The sequence below is a fragment of the Heterocephalus glaber genome, unplaced genomic scaffold (genome assembly GCF_053883595.1).
Source record: "Heterocephalus glaber isolate CG9 unplaced genomic scaffold, H.glaber_assembly_v1.0 deba00001509, whole genome shotgun sequence".
Taxonomy (NCBI): domain Eukaryota; kingdom Metazoa; phylum Chordata; class Mammalia; order Rodentia; family Bathyergidae; genus Heterocephalus; species Heterocephalus glaber.
Window position 1 is genome coordinate 41,548,359 of NW_028258325.1, and position 21,636 is coordinate 41,569,994.

A 21,636-nucleotide genomic window follows, 5' to 3' on the forward strand; every position below is an offset into this window, starting at 1 on the left:
TTTCTTTAAATTTGATATTTCTTCCAGAGTTAGTTTCATTAATTTGTCCTACAAGGTACTTCTTAGAAGTTGTCAAATTTATTTCAAAAAAGATTTTTGTAATATGCTTTCTATATCCTTTTAAATTCTGTAAAATCTGTGGTAATGTCTCCTAGATCTTAATATTGTAATTTAAAAAATGTGTAACTGATATTGTGTAACAGGAAGAAAAGGTCTACAAGAGCAGGGGAATTGGGAGGGGTAGAGGAAGGGAAAAAAGGGAAAGGAAAAAATATGAGAAGAGGAAAAAAAATGGAAACAAGGTCTTTGCAAGTAGGGAAGGGTGGAGCAGGTGAAGGGAGGGCAAGGGAAGGGGATAAAAAATAAGAACCAAGAGACTCATGTAATGGTACAAGATCCCAATGATGAATGTAACTATATTTTATACTTAAAATGTATCAGTAAAGTTAATGGGGAAAAAATATAAATAAATAAATAAATAAAGTGTACCAATAAAAGAATTTAACAACAACAACAACAAAAGAAACAATGTAATGAACAATAAACAGATGCCCAGAACACTGACTCTCACTCCTGCGCCTTCAGTAATGCCTTTGTTGTTCTCTAGCTTAGCTAGTAACTGTACTTGTAACTCTATAGGTTGATTGCAGTTTGACCCAAGGTACCTAGAGATGTGATTTCTCAGTATAAAAACCCTCTAGACAAAGCTCAGTGGAAACCCACTTTTGCACCCCTCCTGCCTCTCGAAAGGTTTTGCTTACCTTTTCTGTCCTCAAATCCATTCTTCCTCATCTTGATACACAAACTCAGCACATCTAACCGGTTGGGAGTTACTTCTCTGTAACAGTGTGATGCTAAAAACTACAGAGAGGAAAAGTCAAATTATCATTATTTGTAAATGAAATGATCCTTTATTTAGAAGAGCCAAAAAAAATTCCACCAATAGACTCCTAGAATTAATAACCAAATTTGTTGGTGTAGCAGGATATAAAGTCAACATACAAAAATCAGTAGCATTCCAGTAAGCCAATAATAAGCTCACTGAGAAAGTAATCAGGAAATCAATATTCACAATAGCAGCAAGAAATATTAAATACTTAGGAATTAACCTATCCAAGGAAGAGAATGACCTCTACAACAAAAACTACAGTACTCTGAAAAAGGAGATTGAAGAGGATATCAGAAAATGGAAAGATCACCCCTGTTCCTGGATAGGCAGAAAAATATTGTTAAAATGGTGATACTTCCAAAACTGATGTACAGATTTAATGCAATCCCAATCAAAATACCAACAGCATTCCTCAGAGAACTGGAGAAAACGACTGTAAATTCATATGAAACCAGAAGAGACCTAGTAGAGCAAAAGCAATTGTGAGCAACAACAGAAAAGCAGGAAGCATCACAATCCCAGACTTCAAGTCATACTACAAAGCTGCAGTAATAATAATAAAAAAGCATGGTATTGGCAAAATAAAACCCCAAACAAAAAATAAAAACCCACTGACTTGTGGATCAATGGAACAGAATAGAGGAAGGAGAAACAACTTCAAGCACATTCAGCTACCTAATCTTTGACAATGGGACCAAAAACATGCTGGCGCAAAACCAGCCTCTTAAACAAATGTTGCAGGGAAAACTGGCTATACACATGCAGAAAATTGAATGTAGACCCATATATTTCACCATTTACTAAACTAAACTAAAAATGGATTAAAGATCTAAATATTGAAACAGAAACTTTTAATCTGCTGGAAGATTAAATTAGGCAAAACTCTTGAAGACATAGGTGTAGGCAAGGACCCTCTGAATAGAAGGCAAATTGCACAGCAAACATCAAGAATCAACAAATGGGATCATATCAAATTGAAAAGCTTCTGCAGAGCAAAGGAAAAAACCAACAACAGAGTGAAAAGACAACTTACAGAATGGGAACAAAACTTTTGCCAGCTATTTCTCCAAAAGAAAACTAATATCTAGAATATATAAAGAACTAAAAAAAAATAGACTCCCCAAAATGAAAGTCCTAATCAAAAAACGGGCAAGTGAAATGAATAGACACTTCTCAGAAGAAGTACAAATAACCAATAAATACATGGAAGAGGTAAATACAGAGATGTCCAACATCTCTGGTGATTAGAGAAAGGGAAATTAAAACAACTCTGAGATTGCATCTTACTCCAGAAAGAATGACTATCTTCAAGAAATCAAATAATAACAAATACTGGTGAGGCTGCAGGGAAAAAAGGAACCCTTCTACATTGTTGGTGGAAATGTAAACTACAATCATAAATCATTATAGAGATTCCTCAAAAAACTAATATTAGAAATTCCATTGGACCCAGCTACTCCCCTTGAGTGTCTTCCCCAAAGAGTTAAAAACATATTACGGTGATACATGCATATCTATGTTTATAGCAGCACAGTTCACAACAGCTATATGTCCATCAACAGATGAATTAATAAAGAAAATGTATTTATACACAATGGAGTATTAATCTGCCATAAGGGTGAACTTGAGTAATTTGTAGGAAAACTGATACACATTGAGACCATAATGTTAAGTGAAATAAATCAGACACACAAGTCTCAATATCACATGGTTTCTCTTATATGAGAAATCCAAAATATAATTAAAGAGAAAAATAAAAGACAGGTAATAGTATAGAGGGAGTTATATCTTTTGCAAATGGAAAGGAGACCAAGAGATAGAGAGAGGGGGTAGGGAGAGGAGGGGAAGAAGATGCATGTGTTATGTAGATGTACCAACTGCCCATATATACTATAAACATACGCTCATAAATAAATAATAATAATTCATAAGTTAAAAAGATCTATCAGTCTAGTATTTTCTGTAAAGAGAAAAAATTAAATTTAGCAGTTCCAGTTGTAGTATATCTTTTTTTTTCATTAAGTTTATTGGTACATTTTAGATATACAATATAGTTACATTCATCATTGGGAACTTGTACATTAACATGATGCATCTTGGTTCTCATTTTTTCCCCATTCCCCTGCCCTCCCTTCACTCCCTCCACCCTTCCCTATTTACAAAGGCATTGTTTCAATTTTTTCCTTTTCTCATATTTTTTCTTTTCCCTTCTTTCCTTTCCCCTACCCCTCCCACTCCCCCTACTCCTTTAGACCTTTTCTTCCTATTTCATATTCTCAATTATACGTTTTGATCCTTATTTACACTTTTAGTTTTTCACACCAAGAAACTATTCAGTATTTACACATGTGTGTCCTATTTATTTCACTTAAGAGTATCGCCTCAATGTGCATCCATTTAGCTATAAATGTCTCTAGTTTCTCATTCTTTATGGCTGAGTGGTACTCCATTTTATAAAAAAAATCCACATCTTCTTTTTCCAGTCTCCAGTAGATGGGCACTTGGGCTGTTTCTAAGCTCTAGCTATTACAAACTGTGCTGCTGTAAACATTGGTGCACATATATTGCTGTGGTATGATTCTTTTGGGAAGATACCCAGCAGAGGAATAGCTGGGTCAAATGGGACCTCTAATCCTAGTTTTTTGAGGTAACTCCATATTGATTTCCACAGTGGTTGCACCGTCTGCACTCCCACCAACAAGGGAGAAGAGTTCCTTTCTCCCCACATCCCCGCCAGCATTTCTTATTGGTTGATTTCTTGATAGCAGCCATTCTTTCTAGGGTGAAGTGGAATCTCAGTGTTGCTTTCATCTGCATCTCTCGAATGACCAGTGATGTTGAACATTTTTTCATATGTTTATTTGCTGCTTTTACTTCTTTGTGTGAGAAATGTCTGTCCATTTCAGATGCCCATTTTTGAATTGGGTCTTTGAATTTGGGGGGGGTCTGATTTTTTTCTTTATATATTCTAGATAGTAGTCCTTTGTCTGAGGAACAGCTGCTAAATTTTTTTCCCCACATTATAGGTTGTCTCTTAGCTCTGTTGGTGGTTTCTCTTGCAGTGCAGAAGCTTTTTACTAAGATGAGATCCTAGTTGTTGATTCTTTGTGCTAGTTCATGGGCAACTGAGGTTTTGTTCATGAAAGTCTTCTCCTAGGCCAATGTCTTCGAGAGTTCTACCTAACTTATCTTCCAGAAAGTTTAGTGTTTCTGTTTTAATATTTAGATCTTTCACCCACTTTGATCTTAGTTTAGTGCATGGTGAAAGATAGGGGTCTACTTTAAATCTTTGGCAGGCTGAAATCCAGTTTTTCCAACACCGTTTATTAAAGAGGGTATCTTTCCTCCAGTGAGGATAGTTGGCTCCTTTGTCAAAGATGAGATGGCTGACAGAGATATATGTGCACCCATGTTTATAGCGGCACAGTTTGTAATAGCTAAAGCTTGGAAACAGCCCAAGTGCCCATCAACTGGAAACTGGATAAAGAAGATGTGGGTTTTTTTTTTTTTTATAAAATGGAGTGCTACTCAGCCATAAAGAACGAGAAACTAGAGTCATTTACAGCTAAATGGATGCATGTTGAGGCCATACTCTTAAGTGAAATAAATAGGACACACATGTGTAAATACCCAATAGTTTCTCTCGTGTGAGAAACTGAAAGTTTAAATAAGGATGAAAATGATTGAAACAAATACTTGATAATTTGAAATAGGAAAAGGTCCAAAGGGGTAGGGGTGGCGGGAGGGGAAGGGGACAGGGAAGAAAGGAAAGGAAAAATTATGAGAAAGAGAAAAAAATGGAAACAAAGTCTATGTAAATAGGGAAGGGTGGAGGGGGTGAAGGGAGCTTAGGTAATGGGGGAAAAAATAAGAACCAAGATACATCATGTTCAGGTACAAACACCCAATGATAAATGTAAACGTATTGTATACCTAAAATGTACCAATTAATATATAAATTAAAAAATAGATGAGGTGGCTGAGTATTTCTGGAGTTGTTTCTGCATCTTCTAATCTATTCCACTGATCCTCTGGTCTGTTTCTTTGCCAGTACCATGGTGTTTTTATCACAGAGGCTGTGTAGTATAAATTCAAGTTGGGGATTGTGATACCCCCTGCCATGTCTCTATTGCCTAGAATTGCTTTTGCTCTTCTAGGAGACCTAAGTCTTCTTTAATTCTGGATTAATTTCTAGACAAAATAAGTATGCAGATTTATCATGTTTATTCTACTTCTTAGCTGAATAAAACACTATGTAAACATTTTTTGGCCCTAATAGAAGCCTTCTAATATCTTTATAAACATGCTCTAATATTTTTGGAAGTTTTCTATTTTTTGCTTTTTAAAATTTAGCTGGCTAGCAGGATGTTGCATTTGGATTTTTTCCAGATTCCTTTTAAATATAAGATGAGAATTCAATGTTTCTTTTTAAAATCCCAATTACATTTGTTGTGCTATTTGTTTTTTTGTTTGTTTGCTCTTTGAGGCAGGATCTTGCTATTAGTTCAGGCTGGCCTTGAACTCACAGCAATAATCCTGCCTCAGCCTCCCAAGTGTTGGGATAACAGGCATGCGCCACCATGCCCAGCTGTTGTGTTACTTTTTAACTTCTATGTTGTACACGTTTTTATGGAGACATAATATATGTACTTCTTTTGGGATACATTATAATAATTTGATAAATGTATATAATATATGATGATCAAAACAGGGTAATCAGCACTTCCTTTTCTTCAAATGCTAGCCATTTCTATGTGTTGGGAACTTCACACTCTTCTAGTCGTTATGAAATATATGATAGATTATTTCCACCAAATATTTGTTGTTATCCTACTCTTCTATGGAAAACCAGATTTTTGTTTTGTTGCTCCTTGTTAACTTCTTTGTCTTCTTTCCCCTCTCTCTTTTCCAGTCTCTACTGACCACTATTCCACTCCCTCTTTTATGAGATCAACTTTTTAGTTTCCACAAATGTGCATTCATTTTCAAGGGTGCCCTTAGGGACATATCCCATAATCTAGGGATCCTACCTGGGATAGGAATAGTTTGTAGGCTAAAGGAGACAGAATTCTATGGCTGGAAATGGGACTATCCACATCCCTCCCCCAACTTTACGTTGGACACACTCTGACAGTCAGTATCCCCTCCATTCTGGAGACCAGACTCTCTGTTCTTTCCTACTTGCTCTTCAACAGATTGTCTTCTTAGTGAAGTCTGGCTGTTCAAGAGATGTCCTCCTGCCTCCTGTTTCTCATTTGTTTTTAAATCATAGTATATTTTTTAGATGATGAGATAGATTCTGAGGACAATGAAAAAGTAAGAAAAAAGGAAAAATGCTTACTTGGTATATTGGGGCATGTCGAATTTATCTTATTTTACCCATTTGGGCCAATACAGTGGTCCTCCTTTATCTACGGTTTTGTTTTCCATGATTTCAATTACTTGAGATCAACAGTGGTCTGAAGATATTAAATGGGAAAATTCCAAAAATAGACAATTTATAACTTTAAAATTGCACATTATCTGAGTAGCAGGGTAAAATCACAGCATCCCACTCCATTCTGCCTAGAACATTAATCATTCCTTTGTCCAGTGTATCCATGCTGTATATGATACTCACCCACTACCCAGGTTCTCGGAACAACTGTCACAGTATCACAAAGCATGTGTTCAAGTAATAATCACTTTATTTTAATAATGCTCCCAAAGCACAAATGTAGAGTTGCTGGCAATTTGAACATGTCAAAGAGAAGCCATAAAGCATTTCTTTTAAATGAAGAAGTGAAAGTTCAATAAATTGAAAAGGATCAGTTTTTATTAGAGTATATTGTTATACTTGTTTTATTTTATCATTAGTTATAATTGTTAATCTCTTTCTGTGCCTAATTTTTAAATTAAACTTTATAGTAGGTATGCATGTGTAGGAAAAAAACAATACATGTTTGGATATGGTACTATCCAGACTTACACAGGGAGTTTGGAATGTGTCTGCTGCAGATAAAGGGCAGGGGAGAGGGGGGAAGTACTGTAGTTACTTTCATTCCGGTGGATTTGGGAAGCATTTGATTGTTTTAGCTATAGCCTTCTAGAAGCTAATATCAATGCAATCTCTCTCTCTCTCTCTCAACAACCATAATATGTATTGAGGAGCTCTAGAAGAGTTAATGAGCTCCCTTCATTATATGAGCAGCAACATACACTAGTAATTTCAGAGTAAAGATACTAAAGAAGGGTTCTTGGAATGAGAGCCACTTAATCAAACACTGATTGATAACAACACAAATAATCAGACGCTCTCAATAAACTATAATTTTCCACTGCTCTCAATTTTTAGGTAGATGAGACAAATCATTAGAGAATATGCCCATGTCAGAATCTTGGAATTCATAATCTCAGGGCTGGAAGAGAACACACGGATCCCACATTCAGTGCCATTGTTTTGCAGATGAGCAAACTGAATTGGTAGGCACAAGGCAACTTGTGTGGGTCATTGTTATATTAATAGAAAAGTTAGAACAAAGCATGAAATTTTCATGGCTTCCTTTTTGAGCATCCCATGATATTACATTTGATATTATATGTTATCACATTTTATATTTTGCATGATATTACATTTTATAAAATTGGTGAGGTTTTCAGGGTAATCTTGAGGATCTGAGAAATGGTCCAAGCTAGTACACAATAAAGACTGACATTCTACCTCTTTGGGAGGTATCTAAAGTCCTCAGTCTTTGAAGACTTAAGAGCTTGAGTCATCTATCCGGCTCACAAGTGTCTCCTATACACAGATGGTGCCCTGGGCTTGGACTCACCATCCTACTGGAATGGAAGCTAACCTTCCATCTGCATCTTTGCTTCCCCTTTCCTCTTCCCCTCCCACCAGTCATTAGCACAAGCCCATTTCTCCATCTCCAAAAGACTCTTTTCTCAGTCACCTCTTTGACCTTATTTCTTCTTTTTACCTTATGAATTCTGCTGTCAGGAATTGTTCGAAAAATCTGTGTCCCCCATCTTGGAAGACCCCTAACCACAGGGAGCCCAAGCTTGCTTGCTAGCTACCTTGGTCACCGAGTTTGCTTGGCTGGCTGGTTGGCTCTTGCTGGCTCTCAGAGTTCATCCTTCTCTCACCCTCTCCTCCTTCTCTGTTCAATTTTATTCCTTCTGAAGGAATCTAGGCTTTGGCTCTGCTGGAAGATAGAAGCACAGAAACTGGAGATCCCTCACATACATACTCCCTCCACCCACCGTGGCATTCCCTCTTTGAAAGTCAAGGTCTAACTCTGACCTTGCTTCAGTCCCAGTGACTTATTTGAATGATTAAATCAATGGTCTTCAACATTTTGATGTGTGTAGCTCTAATTGAGCAAAGCCTTCTCACTATGTCTCAGTTTACTTATAACAAATACAAGCACTATTATAAATCCATATATTAAATATGAATAAAGCTTATTTTTTCTCCAAAATTTTAGTCTCAAAAGAAATAGAAGTTGTAATACTTTTTCCTTGTCCTTCCCTCTGCTGGGCACTTTCTGAAGCTGTTGAGTTAGGCTGTGGATGTTCTGGGTGCCACACATGGGACAAGTCTGGGTTCAATGACAGTAATAATACTTGTTCCATGTTCTGAGAACTGACTAGGTGTCAGGCACTTTACATCAATGTTCCATTGAATTTTCATGCGCGCCCTATGTGAGACACTGTGATCCCATTCTATTGTCGAAGAAATTGAGGCTTGGAGATGTTTATCTTTCTTACCATCACTGCTAGCAAGAGGCAGGAAAACTGGTCTCTGAGACCTGAAGCACGTCTTAGTCACTGTGCCACTCTGTTTCAGAGATTGACAACAATCATTTGTTGAATGCTTCCTGCTACTAAGCTCTGGACATACTCAAGGAACAAGGCAGATGGAACCTCTGTCACTTTAAAACTGCCATTCTATGGGGCTTTGACATCCTGAAGGCTCCATAGATCTGACTGAAAGGGATTTGATATGGTTGAATATATGTTTTGGCTGTATGACTTTGGTGGTGAGGTTTTTTTTAAACCTTAAAATGAATATTATGCAGTATTACAGCACATTTGTGATTCCACTGGCTTTGTGTCTTGGAATCATCTAATTTATAGCACTATCTCAATGTAAAAATGGTTTTTAAATTTCAAACATTTAATTTATAAATTAACTTTTGGATTACAGTCTTGCCAAGAGTTTGGATATTTCATGTACTCATTATTAAGGCACAAAATTATTAAAGCATTTTGGAAAGATTTTAAGCAGGGAGCATGAAATTTTCAGATAATTAATTGGGATGCCATAATCTCTAAATATTCTTGTGGATGGACTTTATTTCTTCAAAATACTCTAAAGTGAACATAGGCATAGAAAAGAAATGAAATTGTTGTTCCAAATTCAATAGCCAAGTAAATACCTTAGCTACATGGTATGTTTTCTTCTCAGAGCTTGCCTTACTCTTCTTTATTTACAAAGCCCTCAATCTTATTGAAGTAAAGAAGAAGTTGAATGTATTTGTTTTAATCTTCACTACTGTCACCTGATGGGAATTGAATTTGCATCAATAAATAGTAATAGCAGATGTCACAAAAAATTAATAACTGTAAACTCCAGTGTTCAGAGACTATATTTATTCTTATATAACATTGATAATTATGCTGTTTTATATTATGCAGTCTATAAGCCCTTTTCCACATACAATTTTTTTAACCTCACAATCATCTTTTAAACTAATATTCTGGTCATCTATGGTTGAATAATGAATTCTATCTTATGATTTTGTTGGCTAGGAATTTTGGCAGACCTTAGGTAAGCTTGGTATAGCATTGACTGGGTCATGCCCTGGCATTTGGGTGGTGGCTGGGCTGCACATGGGCTGGGCTAGAGAGTCCAGGCTAATGCCACTCCTTGGCATTACGTCCTTTGATGACTGTCCTTTAATGACTGTGCTTTGACGAGGCTGCCTAAGAGGCTGGTCTCACCTGAAACCCTTAGCTTTCTTTATGGAATTAAGCTTTTATGTGGTGGCTAAAGGGCTCCCAAAGTAAGCATTGCAGAGCATTAAAGATGGAAGCTTCCAGAATAATAGGACTTAATCTAAAAATTCGGAACATTGTCATTTCTGTATATTCTATTCACCAAAGTCATTGCTAAACTCACGCAGAGGGGACCAGGATGCCACATCTCAATGAAAGAGGTGTTAGAAAATATGTGGCCATCTTTAACCTGTCACAGCTAAATTTCAGGAGGTTGTATTTGCATTTTCTAGATGAGAATGCTATTAGGCTAATTGAATAACTTGCTCAGATGGTGCCTCTAGTAGGTGGGGAAATGCGATACCAACCCAGGACCACTGATTCCAAGGCCAGAGTATTCTTCACCCCACAGGTATAATGGGCCCTTATGTGTCTGTGTTTCTGGTGTCACATGTACCTAGTGCTTCTCTCTCCCCACTTCATTATAGCCCTTTCTGAAGTGGGAGTGAGAAGAAGGGAAGGTGAGAACTCGTTTCCATAAGAATTGGGGATCAGAATAAGGGTGGCGTTGCTAAATGCTTTTAGTGTTCATTGCAGGCTTAATGTTATCTTGAGTTCTGAGCAAGCAAGAGACTCATGTATGGAAAAAAACACCATTTATGTGAGATTAATGGGGGTGGGAAACTAGTGAGGGAATAAATTACCGTGGGGTGAAAAAATACATATGAATCATTCTATTTATCTATACCAATCAGTCCTGTGGAATCTGCTTTTTAAACTGAGACTGTCCAACAAAAGCAAGAACATGTTTCATAGCAGTTTTCCTGTATGTTACAAACAGTCTTTTAAAGAGCACTTCCCAATGCATGACATCTTCTCTACTGCTTGAATTCGGTTGGTCATAAGAAATCTCAGAGTTATTTCTGCAGAGGTACTTTGTCTTTAGTAATAAGCTATGTTTTCACCTTCCTTTATCTCAAAATATCAAAAGAAACTTCTTTTTCTCCCCCACTGAAGCGGTGTGAATGTTAATCCTTTCCTTTGTTCTTATTACAGGGGAGCCTATTGCCAGAGGATCCTTTAGATTTAAATTTGTGCTCTAAGTCTTTGCAAATACCTTGTCTTTCTCTTTCACAGTTCTGGGATTTGTTTTATTTACTACATGGAAACCTGCCTCATTTTTCACCAAATGGCAAAAGCACTGAAGAATACCTTGGAAATCTACATCATATGTGAGCCGGGGGAAAATGCCCTCCCATGTGCTTCTGACTGTGAAGCTGAATGGCACATCACTTACATAGAGCCAGGATTTCAAAGTTACAACAAAATTAAAGTTCAATCAAAGCATCATTCACTCGGAACATTTTCACTTCATGGATATCAAGTAGATTGTATACTTGCAGTGGCTAGAATTTCCATAAAAGGAACAACAGGGGAGCTAGATTGGATTACTTAAAAGCCATGGTAGCTGTTATCATAAAGGGAAAAAATGAAGGCAGAGAAAGATTATAGGAATGGAGTTAACTGAAAATGAGCACAGAGCTCCTGAGCTCTACAGGGGAATATCACTGGGAATATGAGCTGTGCCCATCTGATGCTTCTCTCTCTTATTGGCAGTGCCTGAGGTTTGGGTTGCTTCTCTGGCCAGGAAAGCCAGTGTGCCTAAGATTAGTGCAGTGGTTTCCAAAATGGTCTCTTATTTCTATGTCTACACCAGACAGTCTTCTGAGGCACAGGTAAAAATCATTAGAATTATTATTGTTTTTCTGGTGTATTTTGAATTTCTATATTTGGGTTAGGTTTATAGCAATGCTATTCAAAGGAGATCTCCTACAGGCAGAGTTAACATCAGCTGGGGACCTGTTAGAAATGCAAATTCTTGCGTTCCATCTCAAACCTATTGTACATCTGAAGCTGTAGATTTGGGGTTAATGATTGTCCTTTAACAAGCTCTCTATGTGATTTTGATACCCACTAAAGTTTGAAGAACAAACTCCCAGTGTATGCTGTAAACACACATACATGAGAGACATGCTTAGAAAATTTTAATTTTAAGATGCTCAAACAAAAATGTCTGAAGATGATGCTGTAGTGGAAATGCTGACTCAGGAACCACAGATGCTCCTCTCCCCCTTTCTTCTCATTTTGCTAGTTAACCCTGGGATGGAGAGATCATTTAGCCTCTTTTACTTCCTAGGTGAGCATAAGTGAGTTACTTAACCACTCTAAAGAATGAGAATGATGTGAGATGCCTCTAGATCACAGGCTGTCGTGAGTTCAGTGAGCTCAGGCTTACCCAAAGCAGGTAGGAAGCCTGAAGCACAAAATAGATGCTCCATTCTTCCTTGTCTGGCTAGCTGAGGAGCCTACAGCATCAGAAGTTTAAGTTCTCCAGCATTTAGCCCCCAAACATATTAGTGTGTTATGTGAATAGAAGCCAAAAGAGTCTCTTACCATAACCTACACATTGTGAAGCCTTGACAATAAAACCATATGGAAAGAGCAATGAACAGGGTTGTTTAAAATATATTTTGTCCTTTCCAAGAGTTGCATGTAATTTTCCACTGAAATTCCATGCTGCAAGAAATAACAGTAACATGTAGTACTATAGGTTGTAGCAGTTCAATGTCACAGTGTTATGAGAAACAGCTAGTAAAGACACATTACTGGTTATAGTGATAGAACAGGCATTTATAGTTCTGACTTAGGCTGTGTGTGCTTTATCCTAGCTCCTGGACACAGCAAAGTGGGTGATGGTGTCGCCAGTTGGCTGATGGTTCTTTTGCTCAATTTGGACAGAAATGATAAATAAGGAAGTGCAGCTCTTCTTAGGGTTAATAGTCTCAAGCTTTGGATGCCAGTGGCTATCACCTATTACTGCTAGTAGCCTTCATCCACTCTCCTGGCAGATAGAGCCAGCAGCTACTGGCAGCCTGCAGGAACTCTGTTGGAGACCAGAGAAGGAAGCTCCGAGCAACTCCATTGCTTTCCAGCATTGGCTGCTAACCTCACTCAGTGTTAGCGGCACCAGCTGTTGGGCAATTTTGGTACCAGCCACCTTCAGTGTTAACAGCTATTTGTACTAGCTAAGCATGCTTTACTTAAGATAGAAATCACAAATTGGCAAAACTATGACACCTGCAAAAAGTTTTATTCAGACTTGTGCTGCAGCATAAGGGGAAATGGTTCACAAACCAACCCACTAAGGGTATGGGAAGATGGCTTATATTGCGAGAAAAAAAGTGGGCTGGTGCATGCACAGCATCAAATTTTCTCTTTAGCTGTGGGTAGGGAAGGGGATCTGTGACAGTCAGGCTGGTTGTCGCTTGATAGTCTTGAGAGCTGCCTAGGGAATTCATAGAGTATACTTCTAGGTGTTTCTGGGTGCATCCTGGAGGAGTGATTTTCTGTAATATATTTGGTTCCTAATCCCTTCCTCTCTGGTGCTGTTCCCCTGCTCTGCTTCTGTGCACCATGAGGTAAGCAGTGTTGCTCTACCACACCCTTCTGCCATGATGTTCCTGCCCTGGAGTCAGCCAAAACATCCACTGAATCCTCTGAAATTGTGAGCCAAGTTATAAGGGTACTGATTCCATCCATGAGGGGAGAGGGTGGCCTATCAAAGACCCCACATCTTAATGCAATCATATCAGGGTTAGAATTTCAACATATGAAATGGGAGGGTATAAACATTCAATGCATAACAATTCTCCGTGGCAGAACCCAATTTGGGGAAATTTGAGAAGATATTACACTCATAAAAAAGGGAGAAAAGCTCTCAAACTTGAGTTATGAGTTACCACACAGCTATAGATTATACCACTGATCTGGAAGCTCAAACCAAGTGGTTTGCACAGAACTCCATGGAAAAAGTTAAAACCAATGAAGGGCAAAAATTGAGACACATGATGGATAGGTCTAGAAGTTTATGCATTTTTGTTAAAGTAAATAATGAGGAAAATGGAAGGGAAGACACAATAGAAATAAATTTTAGGGCTGAAAAAAGATAGGCAGCTTCTGATTGAACAAAACCTTCAAATCCTGAGCAGGATGAAAGAGACTAAGTCCACGTTAAAGGACACTCTGAAGACATTTTTAAAATCACAGCTTCTGTTGCCACAGGATCCAAAGAGAGATTTTCAAATTGCTTCAGATTATGGGGTTGGGAGTTATTGCTTCAGTACCTTAACTCTTAAAATAACTGCTCCTATATTCTGTTCTCAAAGTATACAGCAAGTAGCCAAGGAATGCATCTTGATCAATGTGCCTCAAGAGGAAATGCCACAAAAACAATAAATTTAGATTCTAGGATAGCATCATTTATAGCAGAATATAAAGTAATAGTGAGATAAACAATTTATCGTGGAAGAAAATAACTATTTTATATTTGTGCCTGCAGTTGAAGTCCATAGACGTCCTATTGACTATACAGACTGCATTTATTGAAATCTTGCTGAGCAAGAAAACACTTGACCTTGATAATCTCTGTAGGACCTCCAAAGGAGGAGTTAGGAAAGGGTATTTACACTATTTGGAGCACTGGAGGTAGTCACAGGGTGGTGTTAGGCAGGGATTGACAGAATTTGTAAATCTGGAAACTTGCTGGTATTGTCTGTGGTCTTTGGAACACAGAAGTCTATGTAAGTACTGTCACTATGGTCTTAGAGTATATGGGTTTAAACAACTGCTTTTAAAATAATTTAAGGTTAGATAGCTTATTTTGCATATCATGGTTTGATATATTTTGTCTGTTTTGCAAACTAGAGGTTTCCATTGCTTTTCTAATTGTAGTATCTAGCACAGTGCCTGTAGGCACTCAATAAATGTTTGATAGAATGAATTAGTAAATTAATTATTAAAGGAAAAGTAGGAACACAGCTAATGTCTCAAATGTCTTCACCTGAAATCATATGGCAGTGGGGCTTGATAAAAATATAGATTCCTAAGGTCTTGCACCACATAGTTTAATTTTTGAGTATATAAAGAAATTTTATATCTCATTAATAAAAAGACAACACAATATAAAAGTTGGCAAAAGATCTGAACAAATATTTCACCAGAGAAGACATGCAAAAATCCCATAAGCACATGAAAAGATACAGCATATCTTAGTTATTAGGATAATATAATTCCAAGCCATAGTGAGATACCATGTCACACCTACTAGGATGGCTATAATCTAAGTGTAATAGTAACAAGTGTTGGAAAAATTGGAAACTCATACATTACTTGTAGGATGTAAAATAGCACAGCTGCTTTGGAAAACAGTAGGTAATTTCTCTCAAAAGTTTAAACATAGAGTTGCCATATGACCCAGCAATTTTCCTGCCTAGCATTTTTCTCTATATTCTTCTGGAAAAGCACTCACAGTTTCTTAGAAAAACTGCCCCTTTCTTATTAACTTCATGCTGTTCTTTTGGGGTTCCCAACGATTGTATCCAATATCCCTGGCCTCAGATGAGAGCATATGATTCAGACTTGGCCAATTTCTGTCCCATCTCCACCATCCTGCTAGACTCAGGTGCAAGCATGTGATTTAAGTCCTGCCAATCAGAGTTCTGTTCTGGGACTACACAGTTTAAGGAATAAAGTCAAACTGAAAGATAGTATATCCTCACCAAAACATATGAAACAACAAACAAATAAAAACAAATAAAACCACCCCAACAACAACAAAAAAAGTCAAAACAGATGAAAGTAGAAACAAGACAGAGAAGAGGCCCATCGAATTCTAGTTCCTGGATCCGGTTGACCCTGAAGTTGGACTCTCTGCTGAACTTGGCAGGATTCTGAGTTTCATGCAGCAAAAGTGAGTCTTGTTAACTTATGCCAATGAGGAATCAGTGGGAGAGCATTGGAAAGCTCACAGAATGCAGAAGGTTAAGAAACCTAGCTCAAGCAAGATCCAAGCAGTTTAGGACAGAGTAGAGATCCTGCCATAGTCCTGCATTAGGACGCCACCACTGCTGCCACAGTCTCCAGACACTTCCTGCCAAGCTGTGCTCTGTACTACTGAATTCTCTGCTCTGCCACTGGGCCTCTACTTTGCTTCAGGCAAGTGATTGTCTCTAACCCCCTTGTACCTTGCACCACACTCTGAAGATGTAACTCCTGAACAGGAGCTTCAAGGGCCCCTCTTTCAGGGTCAGAGCCAGTGCTCAATAAATACACTGGCTTTTTTTTTTTTTTTCTGGTACCAGGGATCGAACTCGCATCCTTCTGTTTGCCAGGCAGGAAGTGGAACCACTGAGCTAAGTCCCTGGCCCTGCACTGGCTTTTATGATTACATCTGCTTTTCATTTTTAAAAATTATGTGAGCTTCTCCTACCTCCAGTCCTTTCCCTGCCTTTTAACCTAAGCTATGTAGGTTGAACTTTTATCCTTTGTAGCAAAAATATCTGACTAAAAGAATAAAAAAATAGTAACAGCCACCAAAAATTTATGGAAATTTACCAGATATTGGGATAAGTGCCTTACATACTATATTTATTTATTGCTGTAACAATTGCCACACTTTTAGTGACTTCAAAGAACACATATATATCATCATGTAGTTCTTGAGTCAGAACTCCCAAATGGGTCTCATGAGACTAAAATCCAAGTGTTATCAGCACTATTCCTTCTGAAGGCTCTAGGGGGAAATCCACTTTCTCATCTTGTCCAGTTTCTAGAGACTGCCCAGTCCCTCAGCTCACGGCTTCTTCTATCAATTGATTCCTCAGACATCATCAGATCTCTGGTGCCAACACTCTTGGTTCCCTCTCTTACTTCTCAGACCTTTGTGGCTACATGGGGCCCACCTGGAGAGACTGGGATGAGATATCTTGAAATCCTTTACTTAATCATATGTACAAAGTCCCTTTTGCCATGAAGGGTTCACGTGTTCTGAGGACTGGGATGTGAATATCCTCGGAAACCATTACACTATCTACCATCAGTATATCATGTTTCAGTCCTATAACCTGTGAGGTTGGCGGTACTGTTGTGCCAGCTATGGTTTGAATATATGTATCCCCCCAAAATTCATACACTGAAATCCTCCCTTCCCCAATATGTTAGATTTAAGAAGTGAGGCCTTTAAAAGGTGATTACATCATGAAGGCAAGGTCCCCCAAAATGGGATGTGCTTCATAAAAGGACTTCAGGAATCCAGCCAGGTCCTTTTTGCCATTTCACCCATTCTCGCACATGAGGACACAGCAAAAAGGCCCTTTCCCGATACTGTTATCTTGATCTTAGACTTCCTAGGCTCCAGAACTGCAAAATTATGCTCCTGTTCTTTATAAACTACCCAGTTTATGGTATTTTGTTACAGCACCAGAAATGGGCTAAGGGAGTGCCTATGCCTACTTGAAAGATAAGGAAACCTTGTATGGGAGGTCAAACTATACATTCTATGGTAAGTGGAAGAACCAAGGTTCAAACCTCAGCTGCTTCATTCCAAACTCTGTGTGTGAAATCTTCTTGCAACCCTACCACCTGATTTCAAGAGACTGACTACTTCTGGAGTGTTGGTGAAGAGAATGTGGATACTATATGATCAGGGCATTGACTTTATGTTTCTCCTCTCATCAGATTGATTGTACAGAGAATGCCATAGTTTCTGCAAAATACTGTCTCCTGAGTTACAGGGAAGAAAAGCAACCAGATTTTGTGATTCTTATTCCTAAATGTTGATTTATTCAGTGCACTCCATAGGATAGTTTAGGTCTCAAGCCAATAAAATCTGAATTATTAAAAGGGACAGGAGTCTCAAAAGGGCTCAAGTACCAGCTTCTATAAGAAAACTAATAGCAGCAGAGCCACAGCAGGAGATGCAACATGAAGCTGAAAGCTTCAGGCCCTGGAGTTGGAGGGAAAGGATATGCCCAGAAGAATGATTGCCTTTAATTTGGGAATAATGCAAAGACCAATGGGCAAATAAACTTCTCCCAGCTGACAAAACTACAGAGGTTTTCAAGTTGCCTGACACCCCACACAGGACTCTACTAGATACCAAGCACAGGGTGAAAACTGGCTATAGACCTGCAGATCTACATAAAGTGCTTTTTTTTTTTTTTGCTTCCAACTGAGTTAGTCTTTTTATTCTTTTGGTAATCTCTTCCAGGGTTAACTACTTCCACTATAGGTGATGAAATATATAAGGCCCCACTTCAAATGTCGGCACTACATGAGCATGGTCTTTTCTCCTTCACTGCAACTCAGAATTAAAACTTTGATTCTTATATTCCAGTCTTATATTCCAGTCCCAGTAGTTCCCACTGCAGAAGTTATCTGAAGACAGTCTTATGCTTTCTAGCAGTGGTCTGTGATCAGTGTCTACCTTCTCCACAAACACTACGAGGGATTTAGTTTATACATGTATTAAACTAAGAGGCATTCTCTCAAATGAGTTTAAATGCACTTTATTTTTAGACAACCTACATGACATGTTTTGGGTTTTTTCTCTCTAAAAAACAATGTCTCCACTCCAAATAAATCACAGTCAAAATAAACGAACCATTCAAGATGACACCAGTCCCATTTGTCTAAAATCCCGGTGTTTTGTGGATGACAAGCAGCAGCTAGTTATGACAAGTGACAGATCCAATGGATCCATTAACATTTTTCCATTTCTAAACCATCCTTAAAGAAAATCATAAATGGGGTCACACCATCCTCACGGTAGTCCAGGAGAGCAACCATGCCATCTGGATTCATGTTTGTACCAATAAAGAACTGATAGTTTTTGAAATTAGCAAGGATGTGCTCAATTTGTTCTGCAGCCCATCATAAAGGGTTTTACTCTTTCTGGTCTTTGTTCTTCAAGTTTGCCTTTGATTGATTTCATATAATCATTGATGTACTTCTTGTAGGCCTCTTTTGTGAAGCTGGTTTCCTGCGCGTGATGGTTCATGACAATATCCCCCCCAGTGACTACTGTGCTTTCAGTACCTTCACCCAAGGGCCTTCAGCAGAGGCATTTCCACCAGTGAGCAAGCCATCAGTGTTACCCTCTGTTCTACTGACCATCTTGCCCTCCACCTCCAGGCACAGCTGGTCTGCGATCTCCCGGACCTTGTAAGTGTTGGAGAACATCTCATCGTGGCTGATGAGGTCCCGATAGATAATCATGATGGTGGCTGAAAGGAGAAGTGGCCACCCTAGCTTAGCAGGAGCCTAGAGCTCAGAGCTAGCGAGGTGCAATTGGAGCAGTGCTGGGGGTGGGGATGGGGGAGCGGGAGGAAAAGCTAAAGTGCTTCATCTGAAAGGCAGCCCACTGGCTCTCACTGTGCTGAGGCAGAATAAAAGCTGAAGGCTCTTTTCCTTAGAAATCAATCCTTCTAGAATCACCAAATTCTAGACAAATCATAGCTATCTAATAACATACCCTCAAGATCTCATCTGTGCAGGGCCAGTAGAAAACCAGGCATGAATTTGGTGGGTGACAAGAAATATTGAGCAATTTGACCCTCAGTATTTCATCATTTCATTCAGCCATGCTGGGAAAATAATTACTAGTAAAGTATTCGTCAATTCTTGATTCGTGAAATGTTTTTTGAGTTTCTAGTATCTTCTGGAAACCTTGCTAAATCATCAAAGATAGGGCTCTTGCATTGAAAGGGAATAGACCAACCGCTTACCTTGCAAGGGCAAGGACCCGAGTTTGATCTGGTACCAAAAAAAAAAAGAAAGAGAAACGAAGAAAGAAAGAAAGAAAGAAAGAAGAAAGAAAAAGAAAGAAAGAAAGGAAGAAAGAAAGAAAGAAAATGAGTAGAACACACTGAGTAGAAGTTTCCACGGAAACCACATGGAAGATGGGGCCTGGCTGAGATAATGGAGGCCTGCTGGATGAGGGAGGAAGGACAGCAAGATAAGCTTTGCTGTATGAACCAGACTCTCCCAGTTGCAAGTGACAGAAACCTAGGTTGAATTGGAAAAGCAAGAGATCAGCCAGGCCTCAGGAGCAACTGGAATGAGAGATTAAAAAAGCCATTGAGACAAGCCCATTGCACGGTGCTTCTTGCATCTGGAAAGCTCTTTCTTGTGCCTGGGTTTATCTACTATCCGTTATCCCTGTGACTCGAGTCACCTCCACAGGGGAACCTCCCCCTTCCACTGCCCATGTCTTTGACTGGGTCAAACCCAGAGTCTTGGCTATTCAAGACTTCAGGGGAAATTAGGAAAAGGTGACCTGTTTGGAAGGACAATGTCAGTATATGAAGAACAGGGTATCCCTTCCTTTGAGCAAACACAGCTTCACATCAGGACTTAGGGCATGGTGAGAAGAGTCTAAGAAGGATTTCAGCCCACTTGCCTCTCTTAGTTTGTGATCCTTTATGCAGTGCACAAATTGTTCAACTGAACATAGCAGCTGAGCCTCTGTTACCCTTTATTATACGCTCTCTGAAAAACTGTATACCTTTTCTTCTCATTGCTGTTTAAATGGCAGCTTTATTTTGCTTATATTATTTAAAGAGTCTCCCCTGAAAGCTCATAATCCTCACAAGGACAGAAACTGGGACTGTGTTGGCTCAATGTGTTATTCCTAGAGCTAAGTGCAGTGTCTGGCACATCAAAGGACCTTAACAAACAATGGCTGTATCATGAATGAATAAATGAATGAATGAGGAAGCAAATGAGTGGTTCTGTTATCTCTTTCTTTAGAATTGGTTTTTCTGCAAGATGGAACCCATGGCTGATGGCAGCTATGAGCCCAGAGACAGAGGTTGCTTCTTTTTAACTCTAGTTTTTAAAATTCTAGGCAGGAATGTTAATTAGCTTAGCTGAAATCACCTCTACACTGGGAGTGGGAGGTCTCTGGTTGGCAACTCCCACAATAGCATTCTTTGATAAATGGGGCACGAAGCTGTTCCCCAAATGAAGAAGAGGTCCTTCCCAGTGAAAGATGAGGGTCTAACTGCAAGCTACTCCTGATGTCCTCTAAAGTACTGTTAACATGCTATGACTTGGTCACTTCTGTGTCTTTGTTTCCTCACCTGTGAAATGAAGGGATGGGCTGAGCTCACCTCTGAGATGGTCCAGCCCAACATTCTATTTCCTTTTATTGTGGTTCTGATTCTGCTGTCAAGTTCTGTTCTAGTGCTATAGGCAAGGAAAGATATGACTGTGGGCAGTTTTGGTCAAGGAAGGCTTAATAGAGGTGAGCCTGAGTTGTATGTGGAGAGAGGCAGGAAGGAGACCTTGGAGGGCGAGGAGATGTGGCTTGGAGAAGTGGGTTGGGACTTGATTGATATTGAGCCATTTGTTAGGAGTCATTTTTTCCGATCTACATATCTCTGTGAGGGATAAAAAGTCATTTCTATTTTCCCCTGAATTAGCTTATCCAAGAACAAGAAGCCAGTCATCCACAGGAATCTGAGGCGATGAGACATTTGACAGGTAAGTTGTGATCCTGGCAAGTTAGTCAAAATAGGTCCTGAACACAGACATCTCTAGAGCATATGAATCAAGGCTGGATCACCTTGAGATTTGTAGTCTGTGCTGGGGATGTGAGGTGGGGGTGATTTGTGCTGTTGTAACACAAACCCAGGGAAGGATATAGTCAGATTTCTGTTACTATAAACAAAACACCAGAGATAATTAAGAGAGAAGTTTTAGTTTGGCTCACAGTTTTGGAAGTTCCAGTACGTGAGAGGTTGGGCCTGATGCTGTGGGACTATGGCAGCACATCATGGTAGGAGCACCTGGTGGAGCAAAACCGTTCACACCATGACACATGGAGCAAAGGGGAGAGAGGAAGAGACCAGAGTCCCACTGTCCAC

General features: G+C 39.0%; 1 protein-coding gene and 1 pseudogene across 5 annotated transcripts in view; one reads left to right on the forward strand and one right to left on the reverse strand.

Moving 5' to 3' along the window:
* Cwh43 (cell wall biogenesis 43 C-terminal homolog) overlaps positions 1-18,522 on the forward strand; it is a 139,851-nt gene extending 121,329 nt beyond the window's left edge. For 4 of the 5 annotated variants that reach the window (XM_087187615.1, XM_087187616.1, XM_021262367.2 and 1 more), the window contains one exon: positions 11,009-18,522. In XM_087187615.1, the coding sequence (XP_087043741.1) occupies positions 11,009-11,327 (319 nt within the window). In that variant the 3' untranslated portion in view covers positions 11,328-18,522. The remainder of the gene's footprint in view (positions 1-11,008) is intronic. The other variant, XR_002396692.2, reaches the window with a different exon arrangement.
* On the reverse strand, positions 18,469-18,986 carry LOC106009810 (translationally-controlled tumor protein-like; annotated as a pseudogene).
* Between the last annotated feature and the right edge of the window lie 2,650 nt (positions 18,987-21,636).